Genomic DNA, 21,768 nt, shown 5'->3' on the forward strand with positions numbered 1-21,768 from the left:
AACGTGAAGCAGGCTCACTCCAGTGAAGTGTGATCTGCGCTGCTGTGTTTTGTTGCATTCATGATCCTTCCGTGTGTGTCGGCGAGAACGGAGCACAATCCAACACTTTTTTAGAAAAGCATAAGAAGCAAAGCAGAACTATCTAAAACAGTTTGGAGATTAAAATAATTGTGAAATAGGTAAAAAAAGACCGATTGAACCTTTTAATGACATTGCTCTGAGACCTTCAAAACACGCAACGCACACGGACTTAATTGCAATTTGAAAATCACACTAAGGATATTGCAGTTCATTATTAATGTTGGTGGGCTATATCGTTGTGATGAGTGGGTTCCCAGTTCCCGCCTCCTTCTTCCTGTGATTGTGAAGATTTTAATGTTTTACACTGGTGCCGAAGCCAGGGAGGAAGGAGGGGCGCGCTGCCGAAGATCCTTCGCCGCTGGGGTGAATCCGCAGTGCCATCGAGCAGGGCGAAGGAGTCTGCCGCCGAGGGTGCTCGATGTGGTGGGCTGGAGTGAGTTGCCGGGGGGGGGGGGGGGGGGGCCAACTCACTCCAGCCCACCGCCTCGATGACTCCTTCGTGGAAAGAGGTGGGAACCGGCGGACAATCAAACAAAGTTTTAATAACCAAATAAACACAAAACAGCGCGACAGCCCCTCTCGGATGACTGCCGTGCACAAATAAAAAACAAACACAAAATAAAACCCAGGCCTGGTCCTCTCTCGTCCTTCACTGTCATCGCTCCTCTTTTGTATCTTTCCGATCTCCTCCGTGGTTCTTGAGACCGGTGAGTGTTGCTCATTTCCCAATCACTCCACCGGCCTAGCTCTGTTCCCATGGCACTAGGCCCCGCCCCACTCGTCACATTCGTGCAGCCCTAGACTGAACTGTGTTAGTGTCTGTGTGTCATTGAAACGCAAAATTAGCTGCAGCCAAGTGACTTTGTGCGACCCACCTTGTTCCATTCCGTGACCCACGAGTGGGTCGCGACCCACAGTTTGAAAACCCCTGTTATAGACAACAAGCATTTCTTTCTTCATCGCTTCCTGTCTCTCTGTCTCACAAGTAGATAGGTGGGCAATTTAGAGAAAGACATTTCCACAAAACTAGTAGTTTGCGCAAGTCCACATCAACACATCAACAAGTAATATAGCAATATACAAAATACATATATTTTTACTTTATGTATATATATATTGCATTTCTATTCATATGTTTTGGGTCAGTGCATATACTTAATATTTTTTATAAGTATGCATTTTAAAATATGCATTTAAAAGAATTATACTGTAATATTTTCAACTTTATTAATGTTTCTTTAGCAGCAAATCATTAGTTATTTCTGAAGCATCATGTGACACTGAAAACTGGAGTTTTCATCACAGGAATAAATTATATTTTAAAACATTAAAATAGATATCAACTCTTTAAATTGTGAAATCTCTCTGTGTGTGTGTGTGTGTGTGTGTGTGTATATATATATATATATATATATATATATATATATATATATATATATGTGTGTGTATATATATATATATATATATATATATATATATATATATATATATACACAGTACAGACCAAAAGTTTGGACACACCTTCTCATTCAAAGAGTTTTCTTTATTTTCATGACTATGGAAATTGTAGATTCACACTAAAGGCATCAAAACTATGAATTAACACATGTGGAATTATATACATAACAAAAAAGCGTGAAACAACTGAAAATGTCATATTCTAGGTTATATATATATAATATATTAAAAAAATGTGTTAACAGGACATACATCATCTGTTAATATAATAAAATGACTGCATATAGATTCCATATAGATTATCAACTTCAAGGGACAACGATGTATGCTGGAAAGCTGCTATAATTCGTTTGTTGCTGCTTTGGAATCTATATGCAGTCTCAAGATCATTATAATTATGATTATATTTTTAATTGTTACTAGTTATGATTTAAATAAATAAAAATAAAAAAACTAAAGAACAGTGCATTTTAAGGTCAAGTGTGTAATTTCTTATGACTGAATCGGTTCTGCATTTTGAAACACTCTGTCGACCATTGGTCATCCAAACAAATAGTCCTGCACCAAACTAGCACGACTGGTTAAGAAAACACACACACACACACACACACACACACATATATATATATATATATATATATATATATATATATAAAAATTACAAACTTTAGCTTTAATTTCAGAGGTGATAACTAGACTCTGTGAATTGAAAAGACTGTGTGAAAGAAATGTAAAGCAGTCATTGTTATTGCATACTATATTGAACACGTATATTTTCTTTAAAAATGCATGCCGTGTGCACGACTACTGGTTTACAGTATGTACTGGGCAGTTAGTAGTATGCTATTTCATTCTGAACACAGCCGTAGTGTTGCATACTTCAGATTTTAAGGAAGCAAGTGGAGGTTCTCCAATCGATATTCACAGTGGTGAACAACCGTGTTAAAGTTGAGCAGCAGGTTTTGTGATTGAGGTCAGTCATTAAACAGTCATTATGTGGAGCTACAGTGCTCTGGATTACAGATGGCGTAACTAGGTTCCCCTTTCACTCCTCATCAAATAATCGAATATGAACGCAAGTCAGCGCTCTAGCTGCAGGCGGTGAGAGAAGATCAGCCGTGACAACCAAACAGTCCCTGTCCTCTTAGAACCTTCTGTTAAACACTGCAAGTCACTGTACTTTATCTGTACAAGGCCTCCTTACATTGCATTACTTCTAATAGATTCACGCACACCCCACCGTCGTCTCTTTTATGTGCCTTTGGGTGAAATCACCGTAGCTGTCAGGGTCAGGTGAAAGTTTAGTGCACCAGATCGCTGACATGCAGCGGTGGCGCTGGCCGTGTTTACGTGTCAGCTCACTCTCTCCGGGGCATCCATGCGTGTGCATGCCGTGTGCACGACTTCCCTTCCGATTAGCATAACCCTGACTTAATTAGCATGTAAACATTGCCTTGAATTAGCGGTTTGTCAATTCCCCCCTCTTCATTATGTTATTTAGTTTGTATTTGTAAAAGGAGGGGCGGGCGGCGCAATTATTTGGACAAATTGTTTCTAGCAGCACAAGTGACAAATTCAGTCAATTAAAAGTAATCTACATACACAATGGAAATGTTTTGCTCTGCGACTGATTCACGTCATTCCTGCAAAAGGAAAACAGTGTGTTACAATCGTTTTTGTCTTGGTTCTCCCATAGATCCGTCTGTAAGACTCAAATACGCCTTTATCAGTCGACACAAAGAAATTTGTTAATATTAAATCACAGTATACTAGATATCAATAATCACTTTTATTAAAGTAAAAAATCTGTAGGTGAAAAAGGTCTGTTTATCATAATCTAATATATTTTAATATATAATACACATAAATTACTATAAAATATATATGAATGCTATCTATATTTTATATACTAATGCTATATTTTAAATATTCTGTGTGTGTGTGTATTAGTATATACAACGTCTATATGGAAAAAAGTATTGGGACACCCCTTCTAATGAACAAATCAAGGTTTAGTAATTTAGTAAAAACATAATTCCCTAGAATATTATTATATGCTTAAACATTAAGATTTATACTCATGGAAATGACTAAAGTAGTCAAACCTGTTCATTTGAAGATGGTGTCCCTATACTTTTGTATCCCCCTCCTTCACTTCATGACTCCAGCGGCCACTGTGGCTTGGTGAACACACTTTCAGATGGGGCCGTTGATGACACACAAAGCCGTTCTTGCTGCTAGTGTTTTTTTTTTTTTTGCGAGTTCATGGCCACAGTGGTGTAAGTGTCAGGGTGAGGAGAGGTGAGGACTCTCTGCATTCTGTGCCCGGCAGCGCTCACTCTGAGCGGGGAAACAGAGACGCGCAGCCCCCTCCTCATCCACCCCTCCCGGCGTGGCTGGCTCTGTCACTGCCTGCTAGGGTGAGATGACTTTACCTGCAGGCTGTGCTTTTTGAAAATCGCTCACTCTCTCATTCTCAAACACTCACTCACTTTCTCCCTTGTTCCCTCGTGGAAAGAAATTGAATTAAGCACCCAGATATGGCAAAAGCTCTGAGTTATTTGCTGCATTGAAGCTGTGCGTGATGTTCGGAGCTTCATTTGCTCTATAGAACTCTTCGGGGCAGTTTGGAATAAATGTAAAATACACAGCATACAAATATTTGAACATGATAATTCGTGTAAGGGAATGTGATACACAGTAATGCTTATTTAGGAACTTGTTATTTACAGACCTACACTATGTATAAATTGTCTTTTTCTCATGAATGGCTTTGATATAGCGTTCATACAGTTAATATTGATTTAATGTTCTTGCCATTCAGATGCAGCAGCAGGAACTCGCCCAGATGAGACAGCGAGATGCCAACCTCACAGCCCTTGCCGCCATCGGACCCCGCAAGAAACGCAAGCTTGACTCTCCTGGGGCCTCAGCAGGTGCAGAGGTAAGACCCTCAGGCCCTTATTTATATGGACCTCCATACTAAGGTTCATGTGAGCCAACACCAAGTAGATTAAAGCATGTCGGCTCCTGAAGTGTAAGATGTTTACTTCTCAAAGTCTCAAAAAAGGAATTTTTCAAATTCCGCGAATACTCAAAATGGACAACAAAAGCAAATCTTAAGGATACAAAATGTACGTCGTCATTGGCAAGATTTTAAGATTTTGCTTCATAAGTTAAAAATAGTACAGCAGTGACTGTCCAGTTTTAGATGCTTTAAAAAAAATTCTTCCTCATCATTCTTTGATATAAACATAAAGAATTAAAAGCCATAAACCAAATAACCAGATTTAAGATGGTTCACATTATAAACATAAAATAGAAACATGAATTGGAATAAAGACTGTACAAGATTTTATACTTTTGTGTGAGAATTACAAAGAACTTCAAATGTTGTCAAAATCTATGGTAAAACTTGGTAGAACTTGGAGTCACACTTTAATTTGGGGACCAAGTCTCACTATTAACTATTAGCTACGTTGTTTGCTTCAGACATCCAATTTGCTGGTTATTAATAGTTAGTAAGGTACTTATGTTTAGGTACTGGGTAAGATTAAGTGATCTAAAATATGGTTATGCAGAATAAGGTGTTAATATTTTCTTTATTAGTACTAATAAACAGCCAATATGCAATTAATATGCATGCTAGTAAGCAACTAGTTATTAGTAAGAATTGGTCCCTAAAGGGTTACCAAAAAAGTATCATAACAGTGAAGACATTTAAAAGTGTTAAAAGTGTTACATTTTTGTAAAAATGTTACAAAAGATTCCGTTTGAAATAAATGCTGTTATTTTAAATGTTCTATTCATTAATTAATCTTAAAAATAATCCATCATCGTTTCCACAAAATTATAACAAATAATATTGATGATTACATTTTCTTGACCACTAAATCAGCATTTTATGTTATAGGTTATATAATTTTTTTTTTATATTATTTCATAATATTACTGTTTTTACTGTTTTCATAAAAATAAATGCTGCCTTGGTGACCACAAGATACTTGTTTCAGTAACATTTAAAAATGTTATGACCCTAAATAAGTTCATAAAATATAAAAGGTCGGGATGCACCGATGTATCTGGCACCGATATTTATTAGCCAATTTTTTTTATTATTTTAAAGCTGTTGGCATTTCAGAAAAAGCATGAAAAATATAGTTAGTCAGACAGCATAGGACAGCCTATGCAAATGTGACACTGACACATCCAACGAGTGAAATGCTGCTCTCAGCTGTAAATTCGTCATAGGTAAGTTGCAATGGCAATGCATCGGCATTATAGTTTATCCGAGGATATGTCACGAACCAGCTGACAGTATTAGGCTGACATTTAAGTGAAAATGAATCGCAGGTAACATGCAGTTTTTTGTTTGAAACCAGTGTAAAACACTGATTTACACAAGGTCACATAATGCACCTGCAGCATTTCTGTGAACGGAGAAAACAATACAACTATAAAGGCTACGTAAAAAATGAATACATAGGCCTGTACACAAAATATTTCACTTAAAACATTAACAGATTAACAAAAGAAAATTATTTTTTTTGCTTATTCTTGGATAATTGTAATGCGCTCCATAGTTCACAGAAAAAAAAGCGAGACGGCAAAAATGTTTCTTTATTCTACAAAAGCTTTACAGTTTTAAATTATGATTTGCTTCTATCTGTATGACTAACCTGCATTGGTATGACCGTAAGTTATGGGGCAACAGTTGGTAAAACGATGCAGTGATCGCGTCGATTAGGGCTGTGACTGTCGCTGTGACAACCACGTCAGGTTGTCTACTGCCACTGGCGGTAATGCACGTGACGACACGCACTGTATAACAAGCATAATACAAAGTATTAAATACAAGTGTAATAACAGTAATAGTTGCAAATAGTTTTAACTAGACTTTAAATCTATGGTAATTCACAATTACCTCAAACACCATACACAGCGTTTCCTTTAGATTGGCAAGTTTGAGAGCAGGAAAATACAGTTTATGAATTCAGCAACCTTATTTTATTGTTGGGACCTTGTTGGCAAACCAAATACTACATCGCCGCGTCACAACAGGTTAAGTCTGACTACACAGGACATCAGAACTCTGTGTCAGTACCTCATAAATGGGATGAGGCAGTTTACTGTCAGGGATTTGTCTTGTCGTGTCGTGCAGCATACAGTGTAGCATCATTGATTATAATGAGTATTTTGTATTTTTGTTCTTCATCTGGAATTCAGCTATTAAATTTGACTTTTTTTCAACGTGGTAATAAGATAAAAATGTATGGCCATAACAAATGCCCCAACCAGTCACATGCTCACTAAATTTTTTGCTTGAGCAAAGCTTATTTTTGCTTATTTAATAAATCAAGCCATTGTCATTTAAGTTCTGTGTAAATACTGTCTTCACATGCTGCTGCCCATGGCATATAATCAATAAGAGACGTGTCAGATGATATTTCACATAAACGATCATTACCACTTTCAATAATGACAGTAGGGGCTGTGTTCTAATGACCCGCCACATGGCTAAGATCTTCTCTTTACTAGCATTTCAGCAATCTGCTGCTGTGAAGGGCACTAAATGTCCCTTTATGGAGAGCATAAATACCCAAATAAAAGCATTATTTCTGCTCTGTGAATGCACTGCCGACCTCTTTCACTATGGATTACCTTCATCCACCCACATAAAACATAACCAAAACAGATCAGCAAACCTGATGCTTTCGCAGATGAATTTTTGGCATCACCGGTAGGAACATTTGCATCTCACACGTCCAGAATGTAGTCAAAGAGACGTCTCCTCTCTTCATTTTCAGCCCATCATTTCTGTCTTTCACATCCAACTCAACGTTGCCCTCGGCGGTGCCCCCTCCCAACACACACACACACCCCCTCAATGTAGAGCAAAGTGAATATGACTTTTCTAAAGGGGTCGGTCCTTGCCTAGGGGTCCGTGGCTGGGCCTGCTCTGAAGGGTCCAGTCAGAGATTTCATCTCCACAGCAATGTGCCTGAAGGGCAGCATGGCCCGAAGCAGGAGACAGCCATGTCATAATGGCTCCACTCATTCTTCCCCCACCCCCGCATCCTGACAGCAAAATACCTTGTCCTTGCTCCACGTTCAGTTTTAAACAAAAGCTTCCTGTGGTGTCATTCTGCAGGGATCTTCACTGGGATAAAATGTACAAGCTCTTGTTTACAGCGGTTAAGGAAAGGGTGGTGTTTTCTGCTTGCTCTTTGTCTGACATAGACGCCCTTGAGGTGGTTTGTTGTTTGAAGGCTATTCCATCTGTCTTTGGGTTCATGAAGCATTTAGGCCAGAGGGCAGCCCTGCAGGACCCGCTCGAGGGTAGATTAGTCACAAAGGCAGGTGATGAGGATGTTTCTGAAGGGCGAGTTGAAGGGCACACTGTAATAAAGGCAGCTGAGTTCCTGTTGGCCTGCATACCACACTGAGCCTACGGGCAGATCACACATGAGGGTTCAGAGTTGAGCTGTCCTGACATGGACAGCCCATATTAACATGTTCATCCCAGTCCCGAGGCCAGGGGGATGGAGAGGACAACATATTGAGAAACAATCCATGTGGAAAAACAGGAAGAGAAGATGTTTTTGTATTGTGTCTGGTGCACTTCTTGTATTATTACTGTTATATTTCTTGAAGGTTGCCATGATTTTTGACGCCAATGAACCATGAGTTTGCTGGCCAGTTACATGTTGAGGACAAGTAAGGATGGTCTCTAAGTCCAGTGGCATGCACCGGGAGAGGGCAGTGCATGTGTGCCGGTGGGGCTCAAGTCCCTGCACCTTTAATTGTGTGCACTATGTGCCCCGGACCACGATTTCTACCAAGCCCCCCCATCCCCCCACTAACATCCGGACCATGATTTCTACCGAGGGGGACACACCCCACCACATCCCCAGCCAATCAGAACTCATCCTGCTTTGAAAAGAGCATTTAAAGTGGCAGACGGCAAAATGTTAAGGGTTATTCGCCCAAACATGAAAATTACCCCATGATTTACTCACCCTCAAGCCATCGTAGGTATAGGACTTTCTTTGGAGTTAAAAAAAAGAAACTTTCTCTTCCAAGATTTATTATGGCAGTGAATGAGGGATCAAGATTTTTAAGCACAAAAAAAAAAGTGTATCCATCCATCATAAAAAGTACTCCACATGGCTCTGGGTGCTCCTGAAGTGAAGCAATGAGTTTGTGTAAAAAACATCCATGATTGTTGTGCTGACATCTAAAGACTAATAAAATGTAGAGTATATCAAAAACAATTTACTTCTTCACATAGTTTTCCTACACCTAGGATGTCTTGAGGGGTAGTGAATCTCCATCCACCAATATCCATTTTTGGATAAACTATCTCTTTAACCATGTGCTTATAATAAACAATGTTAATATGTGTTGGTATAGATGTTTCCTAATATAGGAAGAATTATAGTGATTCTTGATGCCAACCAAACCACAAGCACTTTGTTGGTCTGCATACATTCCGTAAGTGTAACATGTTGTCCTTAACTTTCAGCTCAAGTCGAGAAAAGTGAGTATTGTGAGAAGGAAAAATGGAGACGGAAAGCAAGAAGAAATCTATCTCTCATACAAAAAAAGAAGGATGGGTATACGGTTGCCCTTCCCTCGACAGAATTAACAGGCATCACATGGAAAACAATCTCAGCCCCGGCTATGAAAGAGAGGAGTGGGCCATTAAAAGCAGCCTGAAGGGATGGACTGGACCCAATATCACTAAAGCAAGCTCTCACTCACTGAAGTGAGGGCTCGCTCACAGGCAAAGAACCGTGCAGAGTTCTATAGCCACAATTAAAATCTCCCCCTCTGCCAGATCGGCCAGAGGGCAGAGACTGAATGAGGCGGGGGGACGTGGGGGCAGACGTGGAATACCAAAGGCAGATTGAAATGTGTAGCCAGTAATGAGCACTACCAAAGCACAGCTTTTGCAGCAGTGGCATGGAGTTTAAACATTACCAGTCATTGAACTGAGAGTGTGATCTTGTTCAGGATGTATCATTAAAGGGGCTGTTCACCCAAAAATGTACATCCTTTCATCATTTTCTCACCTTCATGTTGTCCTAAACCTGTATGACTTTGTTTTCTGGACCTTAAAGACAAATTACAGATAGGGACACACATTAGATCAAATACTTTGTTTATTTATTAATGGTATTGATTGAATTTGTTGGATATTTTATTATTTCAGCCTATTTTACAAATTTTTGTAGTTAGGTTACCTTTGCTGTAATCTAATACTAGGGATGCTCCGATACCACTTGTGGTACTTGTCGATACCGATACAGATACCTGTATTTTTACAGCATTTGTCATTTTTTACAAACGTTGGCTATAGAGACAAAATAATAATAATAGTAAGAAGAAGAATCATGTTAGTTGGCTTCATTTAGCAAACGGATATTTCCTATTTCCACACTTAATTATACCTGTTAAAATGATTTGTATAAGCTTTTGTTACTTTCAGTTTTCATTTTAATGGTGCATTCGAGCTGCTCCATTGGAGATGCTCAATGATACTATAATCACAAAACATTTTCCAAAAATAATGCAGGGAACCACACGTGATGCATTATGAGTACGCTATACTATTTTGGTGATTTAATTTGCGTCACGCTCACTATACGTGGACCCTCGCGTATGAATAAAAACCATAATTTTAAAGCAAACTAAACACGTTTGCATTGGTGCAGAATGAGAGGGACACTTCTAGCCTAGCATATTCCACACAGTCTGCTAGTTTCATTTTTGCTTTAATCGTGTATGCTTGCCATTTAAAATAAATGTTTATAGTCAATGCCCATAATTTTGCGCTGACTCTTTCTCTCCTCTCTCTCTCTCTCTCTCTCTCTCTCTCTCACTTGCTCTATTACGCATCTCTCGCTCTCCTCACCGTGAAATAACTTGTGCATTGTTTTGCTTGCTTGCCTTTTAAATATCTGACCAAACTGCTAGGGCTGGGCAGTATATCGAGTTTGTACGATATATTGATATTTTCTTTATAAGTGATTCAATATGAGGCATTACAGTTTACTGTGTATCGATATACAGTAGTTTAATACGAGTGCATCAGAAATAATATGAGGATACAGACTGAGCTGCTGCGGAGAAAGTGCTTAATCCAATTTGTTCTTAACATGTGACAAGCTTCATATTAAGGCCTTTAAAAACTGGTAAGAAATAGTTTATAATTTCCTTTCGCAGTAGTTTAAGCGGCTCGGTCCGTTATATGCTCAGACAGAAAGGCTGTGTGTCCCTTTGACTGAGACACAGGCTACTCGGGCTGTTTAATGCGTTTGAGATGTGCTGTCTTCCTGAATGCATATCACAGGTATATCCTCCATCTGTAAATGTTAGAAAGCCATGGAAATATTTAAATTTTTCTGTCTGAAGTGCATGAGCCTTCTGTTCTGGGATTTTTGGCTAAACTTTAGTGAACAGGCACCTCCTCGCCCATGCGCACCAAACAGAGCTCAATTAAATAGGAGCGCTATAATTATAATCACACAAGTAGGCCTAAGTCTATTTTTATGATAGCACTGACTGTAAAGAGACTGCAATTGAATAATCAAAATAGCCTAACACAACTCTGTGCTTTTTTCCTCATTTATTTAAATTTTTAGTTTAGTGAATTTAACTTCTGCTTTAAAAGCCTTATTTTTGTTTTAGATTGTAATGTTAAAATTTTAGAATGAAATGTGATTTTAATCCTTTTTTGCACATAATATAAAGGCTTACATGGTTACATTAACTTTGTTTTCATAGCCTTTAATATGTATTGTTTTGTTGGACAACATTGGGTGGTAAGTGAAATAAATGGATATTAAATACTGATTTTTTTAATCCAAATACAAAAACGAAAATACTGAGATAGATATTGGATATTGTAAATCAGCCAAAAAATACGGAAATATCTTTTTTTTTGCCCATATCGCCCAGCCCTACGAACTACATACAGTGATGTCTGTGAGATTTTCACTCAACAAGATCGCGCATCTGTGCAGCCACGCATTCAATCCACTCAGCGTGCTCTGCTTATCACATCCGTTATACAGGCATATTGAATGTTTAGCATTATATTAGTTACTTGCATGTACTTCATAGACATCCTTAATCTCTAATAACACCATTCTACTCTGTTCTGTTGTCAGTGTCTCTTTTTCTGGACACAGCTCTGTTCACACACTGTGTGGGTATCGGCTTGGTATCAGGGCATTTTTACGAGTACGAGTACAGAAGCGCAGTATCGGGCCCGATACCAGTATCGGTGCATCCCTATCTAATATGCACCTGCTTTGTGTGAAATTAAGTTTCACATGGTCTGTTTTTATTTGTCTTGTTTCTTTTAATCAAAATATCATAACTTTAGGTGAAACTAGAGAATAAAATTGTCTTAGATGGCTAATGCCGGACTTTTCGTCTGCTTAAAGGGATATTCCACCCCAAAATTAAAAATTTTTCATTAATCACTTACCCCCATGTCGTTCCAAACCCGTAAAAGCTTTATTCCTCTTCGTAACACAATTTAACAGATTTTGGAAGAAAACCGAGAGGCTGGTGACTGTCCCATAGACTGCCAAGTAAGTTACACTGTCAAAATCCAGAAAGGTATGAAAGATGTTGTTAGAATAGTCCATCTGCCATCAGTGATTCAACCGTAATGTTATGAAGTGACGAGAATACTTTTTGTACGCGAATAAAACAAAAATAACGACTTTATTCAACAATAGCCGCGTTTCCACTATCGAGCTTAAACCGGGCGTGCTAGTGCGTGCCAGGGCCAGTCGTGTTTCCACTGTCACTTCCAGGGCTTGATCGTGCCTCGCCTGGGCTTCCTTGGGGCCAACGGCCAGGGTTTTTTGGCCCGACGAAAACCTTAAGCCAAAGCGGGCCAGCTGGGGCTAGAGGAGGGGTTATGAACAAAGGAGGAGTTTCTCCGTGAGAGCGTATGCGTTGCGGATCATTTCAGAAAGATAACAGCTTTAACACCGGTATTAAAGACTTTTAAAATAAATTGAGCTCAAAACTCACTCTTAATTAGCAGCAAGTGTTTGAATTAACTTGATCCGATGTGGATTATAATCACTAAACAAGGCAGAAATATTTATAAGCGATGTAAAAGACTATGCACGCTAAACATTAACGTTACCATAGTAAACTTGGTAAATATGACCGCTTGAAGAAATCAGACGTCAGCTTCTTATTCTCTATCACAATCGTGAACTTATTAAGTAACATTTTATCTGTCGTCTCGTCTCAAGAGTTTAGCTCCACGTTGCATATCATCAAAATATAATAATGATTTTTGTTCGGGAGCTTTTATAAAAATAAAGAGTCTGCGCTGCGGATCATTTGAGAAAGATAACAGCTATAACACCTGCATTAAACACTTTTTTAAATAAGTCAAGCTCAAAACTCACTTTCAGTCAGCAGAGAGTGTTTGAAATAACTTGATCCAATGTGGATTATAATCACCATACAAGGCAAAAATATTTATAAACGATGCAAAAGACTATGCACGCTAAACATTAACATTACCATAGTAAACATGGTAAATATGACCGCTTGAAGAAATCAGACGTCAGCTTCTTATTCTCTATCACAATCATGTATTTATTAAGTAACTTATATTATCTGTCACAAGCCTCGTCTCGAGAGTTTAGCTCATGTTGCCTATCATTAAAAAAATATAATAATGTTTTTGTTCGGGAGCTTTTATTAAAATAGAGATATTATCATTCATTCTAAATGTAACGGCTACTGTGGCTACAAATGAACAGAAACAGACTGAATAAGCAGGCTATTTTCATAAGCATTAAAAATAAATAAATAAAATAGAAATATTTATATGTATTTATGTGTGATTAATTTATCCTCTGTGTCTCTCCACATCACCGTAGTGCCATTTTGAAGAATATAAGTTGGAAGCACAGCTTAAGCTCTTCTGTGTCAGACACACTGCAAGGATACATTTTCTACATATATTTACAGTGTTATTTGAAAAAAAAACAGCGCATCCTTGCTGCGCAGCTGATTCAGAAGAGCATATGCTTCCTGCGTCCAACTCATATTGTCCAAAATGGCATTACACTGATGTGGAGAGACACAGAGGAGACGAATTGTTGAATAAAGTCGTTATTTTCATTTTATTTGCGTACAAAAAGTACTCAATGCTTCATAACATTACAGTTGAACCACTGATGGCAGATGGACTATTCTCACGATGCTTTTCATACTTTTCTGGACCATGTCAATGTAACTTACTTGGCAGTCTATGGGACAGTTACAAGCCTCCCGGTTTTCTTCCAAAATATGTTGAATTGTGTTCTGGGGAAAAACTAAGCTTTTACGGGTTTGGAACGACATGGTGGTAAGTGATTAATGACAAAACTTCATTTTGCCCTTTCTTATGATCAACTGCATCTAATTCTCATTCAGATCAGCCTCCTCCAGTTCAACAACTGTTCGATAGAACCATGTTCTTAATCTTTTGCTTAGATGTATGTTCCAATACTTGAGCAAATAAAAGAAAATCCTGAATTCACTTGTAGTATTCAGGGTCTAATTTTCAGTCTCTACATGCGTTTACCTTGGCCTACACATCATGCTTTATCTTTGTGGTTTGCTAACATTAAAGTTTAAAGTTATATCATTAATATAAAATTCATACATATTCTCTTGTTTCTTGTGGCAGATTTTGCTGGTTGATTGGCGCTCCAGTGTTTTTTCATGCACGGTGATGTGATGAGTCTTGTGTGTGCTATCTGTGGGTTATCTGCATGTGTTTTGACATGATAAGGAGGAGCATGAAGAGTCTGTTATCAGTTTGTAGAGGTTGCGTGGAATAAGGTAATGCCAAAAATTGCCTCTTTCTGACCTCAGGCTAGCATTGCAAGAAGAGGAACGTCTTTGTTAGTGGTAAGGGCTTTGTAAGAGTGATGATGTGTTCTGTTTTCCTTAATTTTATATTGATCAACTCCTGCTTTGACATAAATTTTTTCATCCAATATATTAAGGGAAGTCAAATTGGGTTTATTTGTTCGACCGAGATAAATTCCAGTGTCAGACAAATCAAATATTTATTTGTAGATCTGAATATTATGTTTTATTATGATAAATGTAATGCTAACTTTTGTTATGAACATCATCAATCCGTTTTGACCTACAACACTTAATAGAAAGCTTTGAAGTCAATGAACACTCAATGAACTTACTGTAGATTGTACGGGGAGTTGACAAAATGGAAAATCCCTTGCAGTATGTAGCTATGATCAAATGAGGAACAGGGCCTCCAGAACATTTTTCAGCTCTTCTTGGAATACTGGTAGAAAACTCTTGAAGTGTGAGGAGTGGAATATTGCATCATTCTCCACAAGGAAAAGTGCCTTGAAGGAGATGGAATTTGCTATTCCTACTGTGTGCTTGAGAACTTAACATGATGGTTCAACAATGCTCAGATTGGCAACTTGGGCAGACTATAAATGCATTTGACCTTATCTTGGCTTCAAACGAAACATCTAACTGTATACCTGTCTGGATGTAAGAGAAGAGAAGAAACACAGCTCGTCAGAACATATTTTTTTCCTCCATTGCTCTGGGGTTTGTGTGGTGTTCTTCCAATAATAACATCACAATAGCCCTCAAAGAGGAACGTTTTCAGCCATCGACTCTTTTAGAATGCAAGTGCATGCTTTTTGCTAGCTTATAATGATGCCCCTCTATTTTGCCCACATCAATGAAAAAGCATTCGGCTCCATCAACAAAGTGAAGCCTTTGGCGCTTTTAAGATGCCCATCTCAGAAATTAATTATCTCCCTTGTTAATCTTCACTAATTAAAATGGTAAGTTTTATTGGTTCATGATGGCCGTGGAAGGACAACACTCACCAAGTTCCCTCCAACTGCAAGAGCTTTGAGAAAGTTGTCTTCAGTGATGCCAGTCAGAACAAGGAAGCTCTTTTGAAAACATTGGCCTGATATAGCTGTTTCTACCTCAATAATTTCACTTTTGTTCTCACATATGGTGACATCCCTTGTTTTTCTTCTGTTTGTTTTGTGAAGAAAGGAAACAGTTGGTCCAAGATTAGCTGCAGAGGTTTCCTACATGTAGGCTAATCCATTAGTGTGGATAGGTTATTGGCTTCCTTTCTGCTGCTCAAATGGAAACCCATTAATGGAGGTAATGTGTGCCTCTGGTGAAGCCTATAGGCACGGAGGCAGTGGAGGGTGTATCTCTCATAGAGCAAACACACACTGGTGTTTAGAAGACTAACAGTCTCCTGAACCGATGAGCCAAATATTTCTTTCACTGTCACTTTCTTGCTCTCTTTTTTTAAATTCTTTAGGCTTGTAGTTTTCTTTGTCTTTTACTTCATATATCTCTTACTTTCAACTGTTTTCTCTCTCTCTCTCTCTCTCTCTCTCTCTCTCTCTCTCTCTCTCGCTATTTTGCTTTCTCCTGACGCTCTCTGGCTGACACTGGCTTGGGTACAGAGTCACATTGATCTGTGAAAAATCCTTCAGGCAATCATGAAATATTAAATTCAAGTCGTACTCTACCACTTCTCTCCTTTCTCTCTCTCTCATTTTCTCTCTATCGCTTTCCTTCCCGTTTCTTCGTGTCCTTCCTTACATTTAGTTTATTCGCACTCCATTTCATCAGTTGGAACAAGTTACAACCTCACAAAAGTCACACAGGCTGTGTTTTAAGCATTAGCATCTAAACCTAAAATGTAAATCTTACTAGAGTTTATTAACCAGAACACAGTTGCAAATCATTTCATCTTATCCAAGGATTCAGTAGCGTTCGTTAGTTGATATCATAAAAATAAAAAATAAAATGGTTTTGATTCTACTTTATGTACATCATGTGATTTCCTTAAATATTTATTTTATTTATTTTTATTAAAAGTTTATATTAGTTTCGTCACTTGGTATAAACATTGTGGTTGTGGATTTCTTCAGTTCTATTTATCATTCATTCTTTTATTATACGTGATATTTGTATGTTTTTTTAAAATGTTAAAAAGTAAACTTTTTTTTTTTTTATTATTATTATTATTTAACATTTCCTGTTGGAATTTCCACAGTTGTCATTAGGGTAGTATACCATGTTGCAATTTTGAGGGTTGATTTTTTTTTATATATATATTGCTATTTATATTTGTATTAAATTGCATTTGAGGAAAAAGAGTGCAGATGTGTTGATAGCATAAACAGTAAAAACAGCTGTAGATCTTAATGGTTATATACACTGTGGTCTTGGATTTCCTGCGTTTAATAGTTTTTTTTTTTTTTTTTTTACGTTAAAACGTTTACGTTTTTCTTTTTCCCCCACTCCCAGAGATGTCTGGTTGGTTGTGTAAATAATCTGTTTCATATTACCGCAATGACCCTCTGTGTATGTAGAAGCCAGAGGGGTATTGGCACCATCTTGGCTTACCCTCCTGATTCCCTCAAGCTGTTCAGCTACCATTACAGCTCATACTATTGCCATTTATACACTGTGTTTATTCTGGATTGAAACACAGTAGGCATGCATTTTGCTGTTCATAACGTAATGGCAACATTATGTGTATTAAATCCATTCCAATGATAAACAATGTCATTTCAACTTACTTTGAGAGTTATGTAAGACACAAAATCTGCATTAGTGCAGTCATTCACCACCCTGTCTACTTTAAATGGAACGTTTTTTGTACTCCAAACTAAGAGATTTTTAAAGACCATCGTGGTACAATCTTTGTTGAGCTACTTTTGTTTGTTTGTATAGCATTGCCCTCAAGCTTAATGTGTACCTTGTAGCCATGTAAGCTGTTGACAAGTGCTGTGTTTTTTTATGTACAGGCAACACAATGTGGGAGAGCTGTTTGAATTGCACGCAGATGTAGGCAGAATGTTGGTTCTCCCGCAAGTGCTGCCTGAAGCATCGCGGTTCTTTGTGCTGAGAGAGTGAAAGAGGACAAGAAAGGGATATGCTGTTTCTAAAACATGTGCAGAATAGTTGTGAATCTGTAGCATGGATATTTACCACACAAATTCGAAAGACTTACGTTGTCAGGGTGTCAAATTAGACACTTAAATTTAAGCTTAAAACTGAAGAAGAAAAACAGAATTGGAGAGGTCTGGAGGAGATGTCAACTCCCACAGCCCAGATGATTCACAGTATGTGGCATCTTCAGACATCCTCTGACCCAAGTGTTTGGCACACATGCCGCACTTTTGCATTGCTTTCAAGATTTTCCCAGTGGTTTCTAAAGCCGATTTAGTCTGAATTGGCATTCGTCATATATTCGATGGTTATTAGCAATGATTATGGCAGGTTTGAGAACTTACATTGATAAATGCCAATGATAGGTGCTTGGTCCATTGACTAAAACATGCTGTATTTATGGTACTGGAGACTTCAAGTGGTTTTTTTTTTAAAATGGAAAATGTGGTAAGCTACCACCAAGGAATTTAAACTAGCAAACAAATAAACATGGTAAAAAAACCTAGAATGCCTTGCATGTTTTCTATGGTTGTTAGTAGTATTCTGGGTAATTTTAGCATTTAGTTATGTAGTTTCTAAGGTATTTTTTATGGTTATTTAGATCCAGACCACCCTAGAAACTGCATAGCAACAAGGTAAAACAATGGTCCAGAATATCAGTTTTCTTCACAGCATTTAGTTTTATCTTTTTGGATTCATCAGTGTTTGAAGCTATCAGTTTTATTCCTTTAATGAAAGTTGAAGAAAACAACCCATCAGAGAAGTATTTGTTGTTGTTTTGGGTTCAGGGTTGATTAAGGGTTTGTGGTAATATCTTCACCAGTTGGGCTAGCATGCATACATTATGCTACAACCCGAATTCCGGAAAAGTTGGGACGTTTTTTAAATTTTAATAAAATGAAAACTAAAAGACTTTCAAATCACATAAGCCAATATTTTATTCACAATAGAACATAGATAACATAGCAAATGTTTAAACTGAGAAAGTTTACAATTTTATGCACAAAATGAGCTCATTTCAATTTTGATTTCTGCTACAGGTCTCAAAATAGTTGGTACGGGGCATGTTTACCATGGTGTAGCATCTCCTTTTCTTTTCAAAACAGTTTGAAGACGTCTGGGCATTGAGGCTATGAGTTGCTGGAGTTTTGCTGTTGGAATTTGGTCCCATTCTTGCCTTATATAGATTTCCAGCTGCTGAAGAGTTCGTGGTCATCTTTGACGTATTTTTCGTTTAATGATGCGCCAAATGTTCTCTATAGGTGAAAGATCTGGACTGCAGGCAGGCCAGGTTAGCACCCGGACTCTTCTACGACGAAGCCATGCTGTTGTTATAGCTGCAGTATGTGGTTTTGCATTGTCCTGCTGAAATAAACAAGGCCTTCCCTGAAATAGACGTTGTTTGGAGGGAAGCATATGTTGCTCTAAAACCTTTATATACCTTTCAGCATTCACAGAGCCTTCCAAAACATGCAAGCTGCCCATACCGTATGCACTTATGCACCCCCATACCATCAGAGATGCTGGCTTTTGAACTGAACGCTGATAACATGCTGGAAGGTCTCCCTCCTCTTTAGCCCGGAGGACACGGCGTCCATGATTTCCAGCAAGAATGTCAAATTTGTACTCGTCTGACCATAAAACACTATTCCACTTTGAAATAGTCCATTTTAAATGAGCCTTGGCCCACAGGACACGACGGCGCTTCTGGACCATGTTCACATATGGCTTCCTTTTTGCATGATAGAGCTTTAGTTGGCATCTGCTGATGGCACGGCGGATTGTGTTTACCGACAGTGGTTTCTGAAAGTATTCCTGGGCCCATTTAGTAATGTCATTGACACAATCATGCCGATGAGTGATGCAGTGTCGTCTGAGAGCCCGAAGACCACGGGCATCCAATAAAGGTCTCCGGCCTTGTCCCTTACGCACAGAGATTTCTCCAGTTTCTCTGAATCTTTTGATGATGTTATGATGAGATTTGCAAAGCCTTTGCAATTTGACGTTGAGGAACATTGTTTTTAAAGTTTTCCACAATTTTTAAGTAGTCTTTCACAGATTGGAGAGGCGTCTGCCCATCTTTACTTCTGAGAGACTCTCTAAGACAAAGCTTTTATAGCTAATCATGTTACAGACCTGATATCAATTAACTTAATTAATCACTAGATGTTCTCCCAGCTGAATCTTTTCAAAACTGCTTGCTTTTTTAGCCATTTGTTGCCCCCGTGCCAACTTTTTTGAGACCTGTAGCAGGCATTAAATTTTAAATGAGCTAATTAAGTGGATAAAAGTGTAAAATTTCTCAGTTTAAACATTTGCTACGTTATCTATGTTCTATTGTGAATAAAATATTGGCTCATGTGATTTGAATTTCCTTTAGTTTTCATTTTATTAAAATTTAAAAAACGTCCCAACTTTTCCAGAATTCGGGTTGTACATTTTGTTGTGTCTGTAGTTAATTATGTGGTGAGGTAATGATGGAACACCACAAAGCCTTGTTTTGGTTGGGGCCACAGGCCTGGATTTTATCCCAGCTCTGCCCCTCAGCTCCTCAACTCTACTGGAGGTAAAGAAACTGCAGCTTTGCCACCATTTCTCTAATTAGAAAATCCCCTTTCCCAAAACAAGACTTTTTAATTATGTGTAATGTCAACTAGTTTACAGATTTAATCCATGGTTAATACATACCAAACCACAAACTGGGATTGAGTCTTAAATGGGCTAGAAAAATTACCAAAGCCTTATACTTGTGTGCTGTCCTTACACTTTTTGCAGCAATAGCATAACTATTTTGGCTTCCCCAAAGAATCTTTCAGTGAACAGTTCTTAAAAGAACAGTTTTTTCTTTGTGTACAGAGCACTTTAATTATCTAAATAACCTTTATTCACTCTAAAGAACTATTGAAAGGTTCCATGGATGTTAAAGGTTCCTCATGGAACCATCGATGCCAATAAAGAATTTTATTTTAAACGGTATGTGCGACCCTAACTCTGCATCTTCTTGAATTATAAAACCATGAAGATGTTGTGGTTGAAGTGGCCTGTTTCGAAACCCAGCCATGTCTCTCATAGTTTTATAATTGCACAAGGTTAGATGGTCCTGGATCAAAGTAAAAGGCCGCCATCAAAAAGCTGGCTAGTATAGGGTTAACGTGAAGTAGAGCAGGGTAGTGTAGCCCCGGGCTGCAGTTCTGCAGAGACTGGGCTGTGTTCGTGCAGAGGCAAGGCAAGTCATTTCCCCAAACGCTGGAGACACACAGCACCCTCAGGTACTCTCTAACCTTTAGAGGCCAGAAGTGCTCACAGTCGTTTGGAGGAATAAGGTGGAGTAATAAGGTTTTTTCCACCTCCATTTTGTCTGGAGAGCATTTTCTCTGTGGAGGTTTGGTCACTTTGAGTTGAAGGGCTTCTCAATTCTAGGGTAGCTCTGGAGCAACGCTGCTTGTGCTTGTTTTGAAGATTTTAAGACCTTTACATCTGGTTGAAGTTTTCATGCCATTCTGCTCAATTCATGGCTTTCAGAAACCTACAAGTGTAAGCTGCCTCATCTCTTCAGGGTTTGGAGTCAGTTCCTCTGGAGGTGTTTGCTGTCCTACACACAGTGAACACACACAAACACAACTCAAGGGTTTACAACACACTTTAACCCTAATGACACTCAAAAATAGCTTCTGCACCCTACACATTCCACTCCACAGCTAATGTGGTTTAAAAAAATACATTTCTCTCAGGGCCTGGGGCATGTTAATGCTCACATCTGTAATATATTCATCCGTATCTTTACACATTTATGCAGGCTTAACAAGCTCCATCTCTAACGCACCACTAGGATAGTGGCAAAATGCCCTGAGCGTGTTCACCCACACATGCTAACTGTGAAACGCAGTCTTCCTGTACTGCAATGTCGAGTTGAGCAAGTACAACCATTTCTTACTGAAGGCTACAGTTTAGGTGGTTATATATTGGATTTTTATTTTTAAAAAATGAATTATTTTCCTGAATGTCTGTTTTGCTTTTTGTTATTTTGTTATGGGTCAGTGATAAGTGTCCATGATTTAAAAAATAAATAAATAAAAACTTAGTAAAATTGTGGTTTTTAAAGCAGGTTGCAAGTTCTTAGAAATGTACTCTATTCATTATAGTTTCAGTTTAAAGGGATACTCCACCCCAAAATTAAATTGTGGTTATTAATTACTTACCCCATGTCATTCCAAA

General features: G+C 38.2%; 1 protein-coding gene across 1 annotated transcript in view; it reads left to right on the forward strand.

Annotated features, from left to right (window-relative positions):
- The window catches only part of LOC132125106 (transcription initiation factor TFIID subunit 4-like), a 45,223-nt gene that overhangs the window by 17,998 nt on the left and 5,457 nt on the right, over positions 1–21,768 (forward strand). The window contains exon 13 of the mRNA XM_059536332.1: positions 4,364–4,483. Coding sequence (XP_059392315.1) covers positions 4,364–4,483 — 120 coding nt within the window. The remainder of the gene's footprint in view (positions 1–4,363; positions 4,484–21,768) is intronic.

This window comes from Carassius carassius, chromosome 43 (genome assembly GCF_963082965.1).
Source record: "Carassius carassius chromosome 43, fCarCar2.1, whole genome shotgun sequence".
NCBI classification, from domain to species: Eukaryota; Metazoa; Chordata; class Actinopteri; order Cypriniformes; family Cyprinidae; genus Carassius; species Carassius carassius.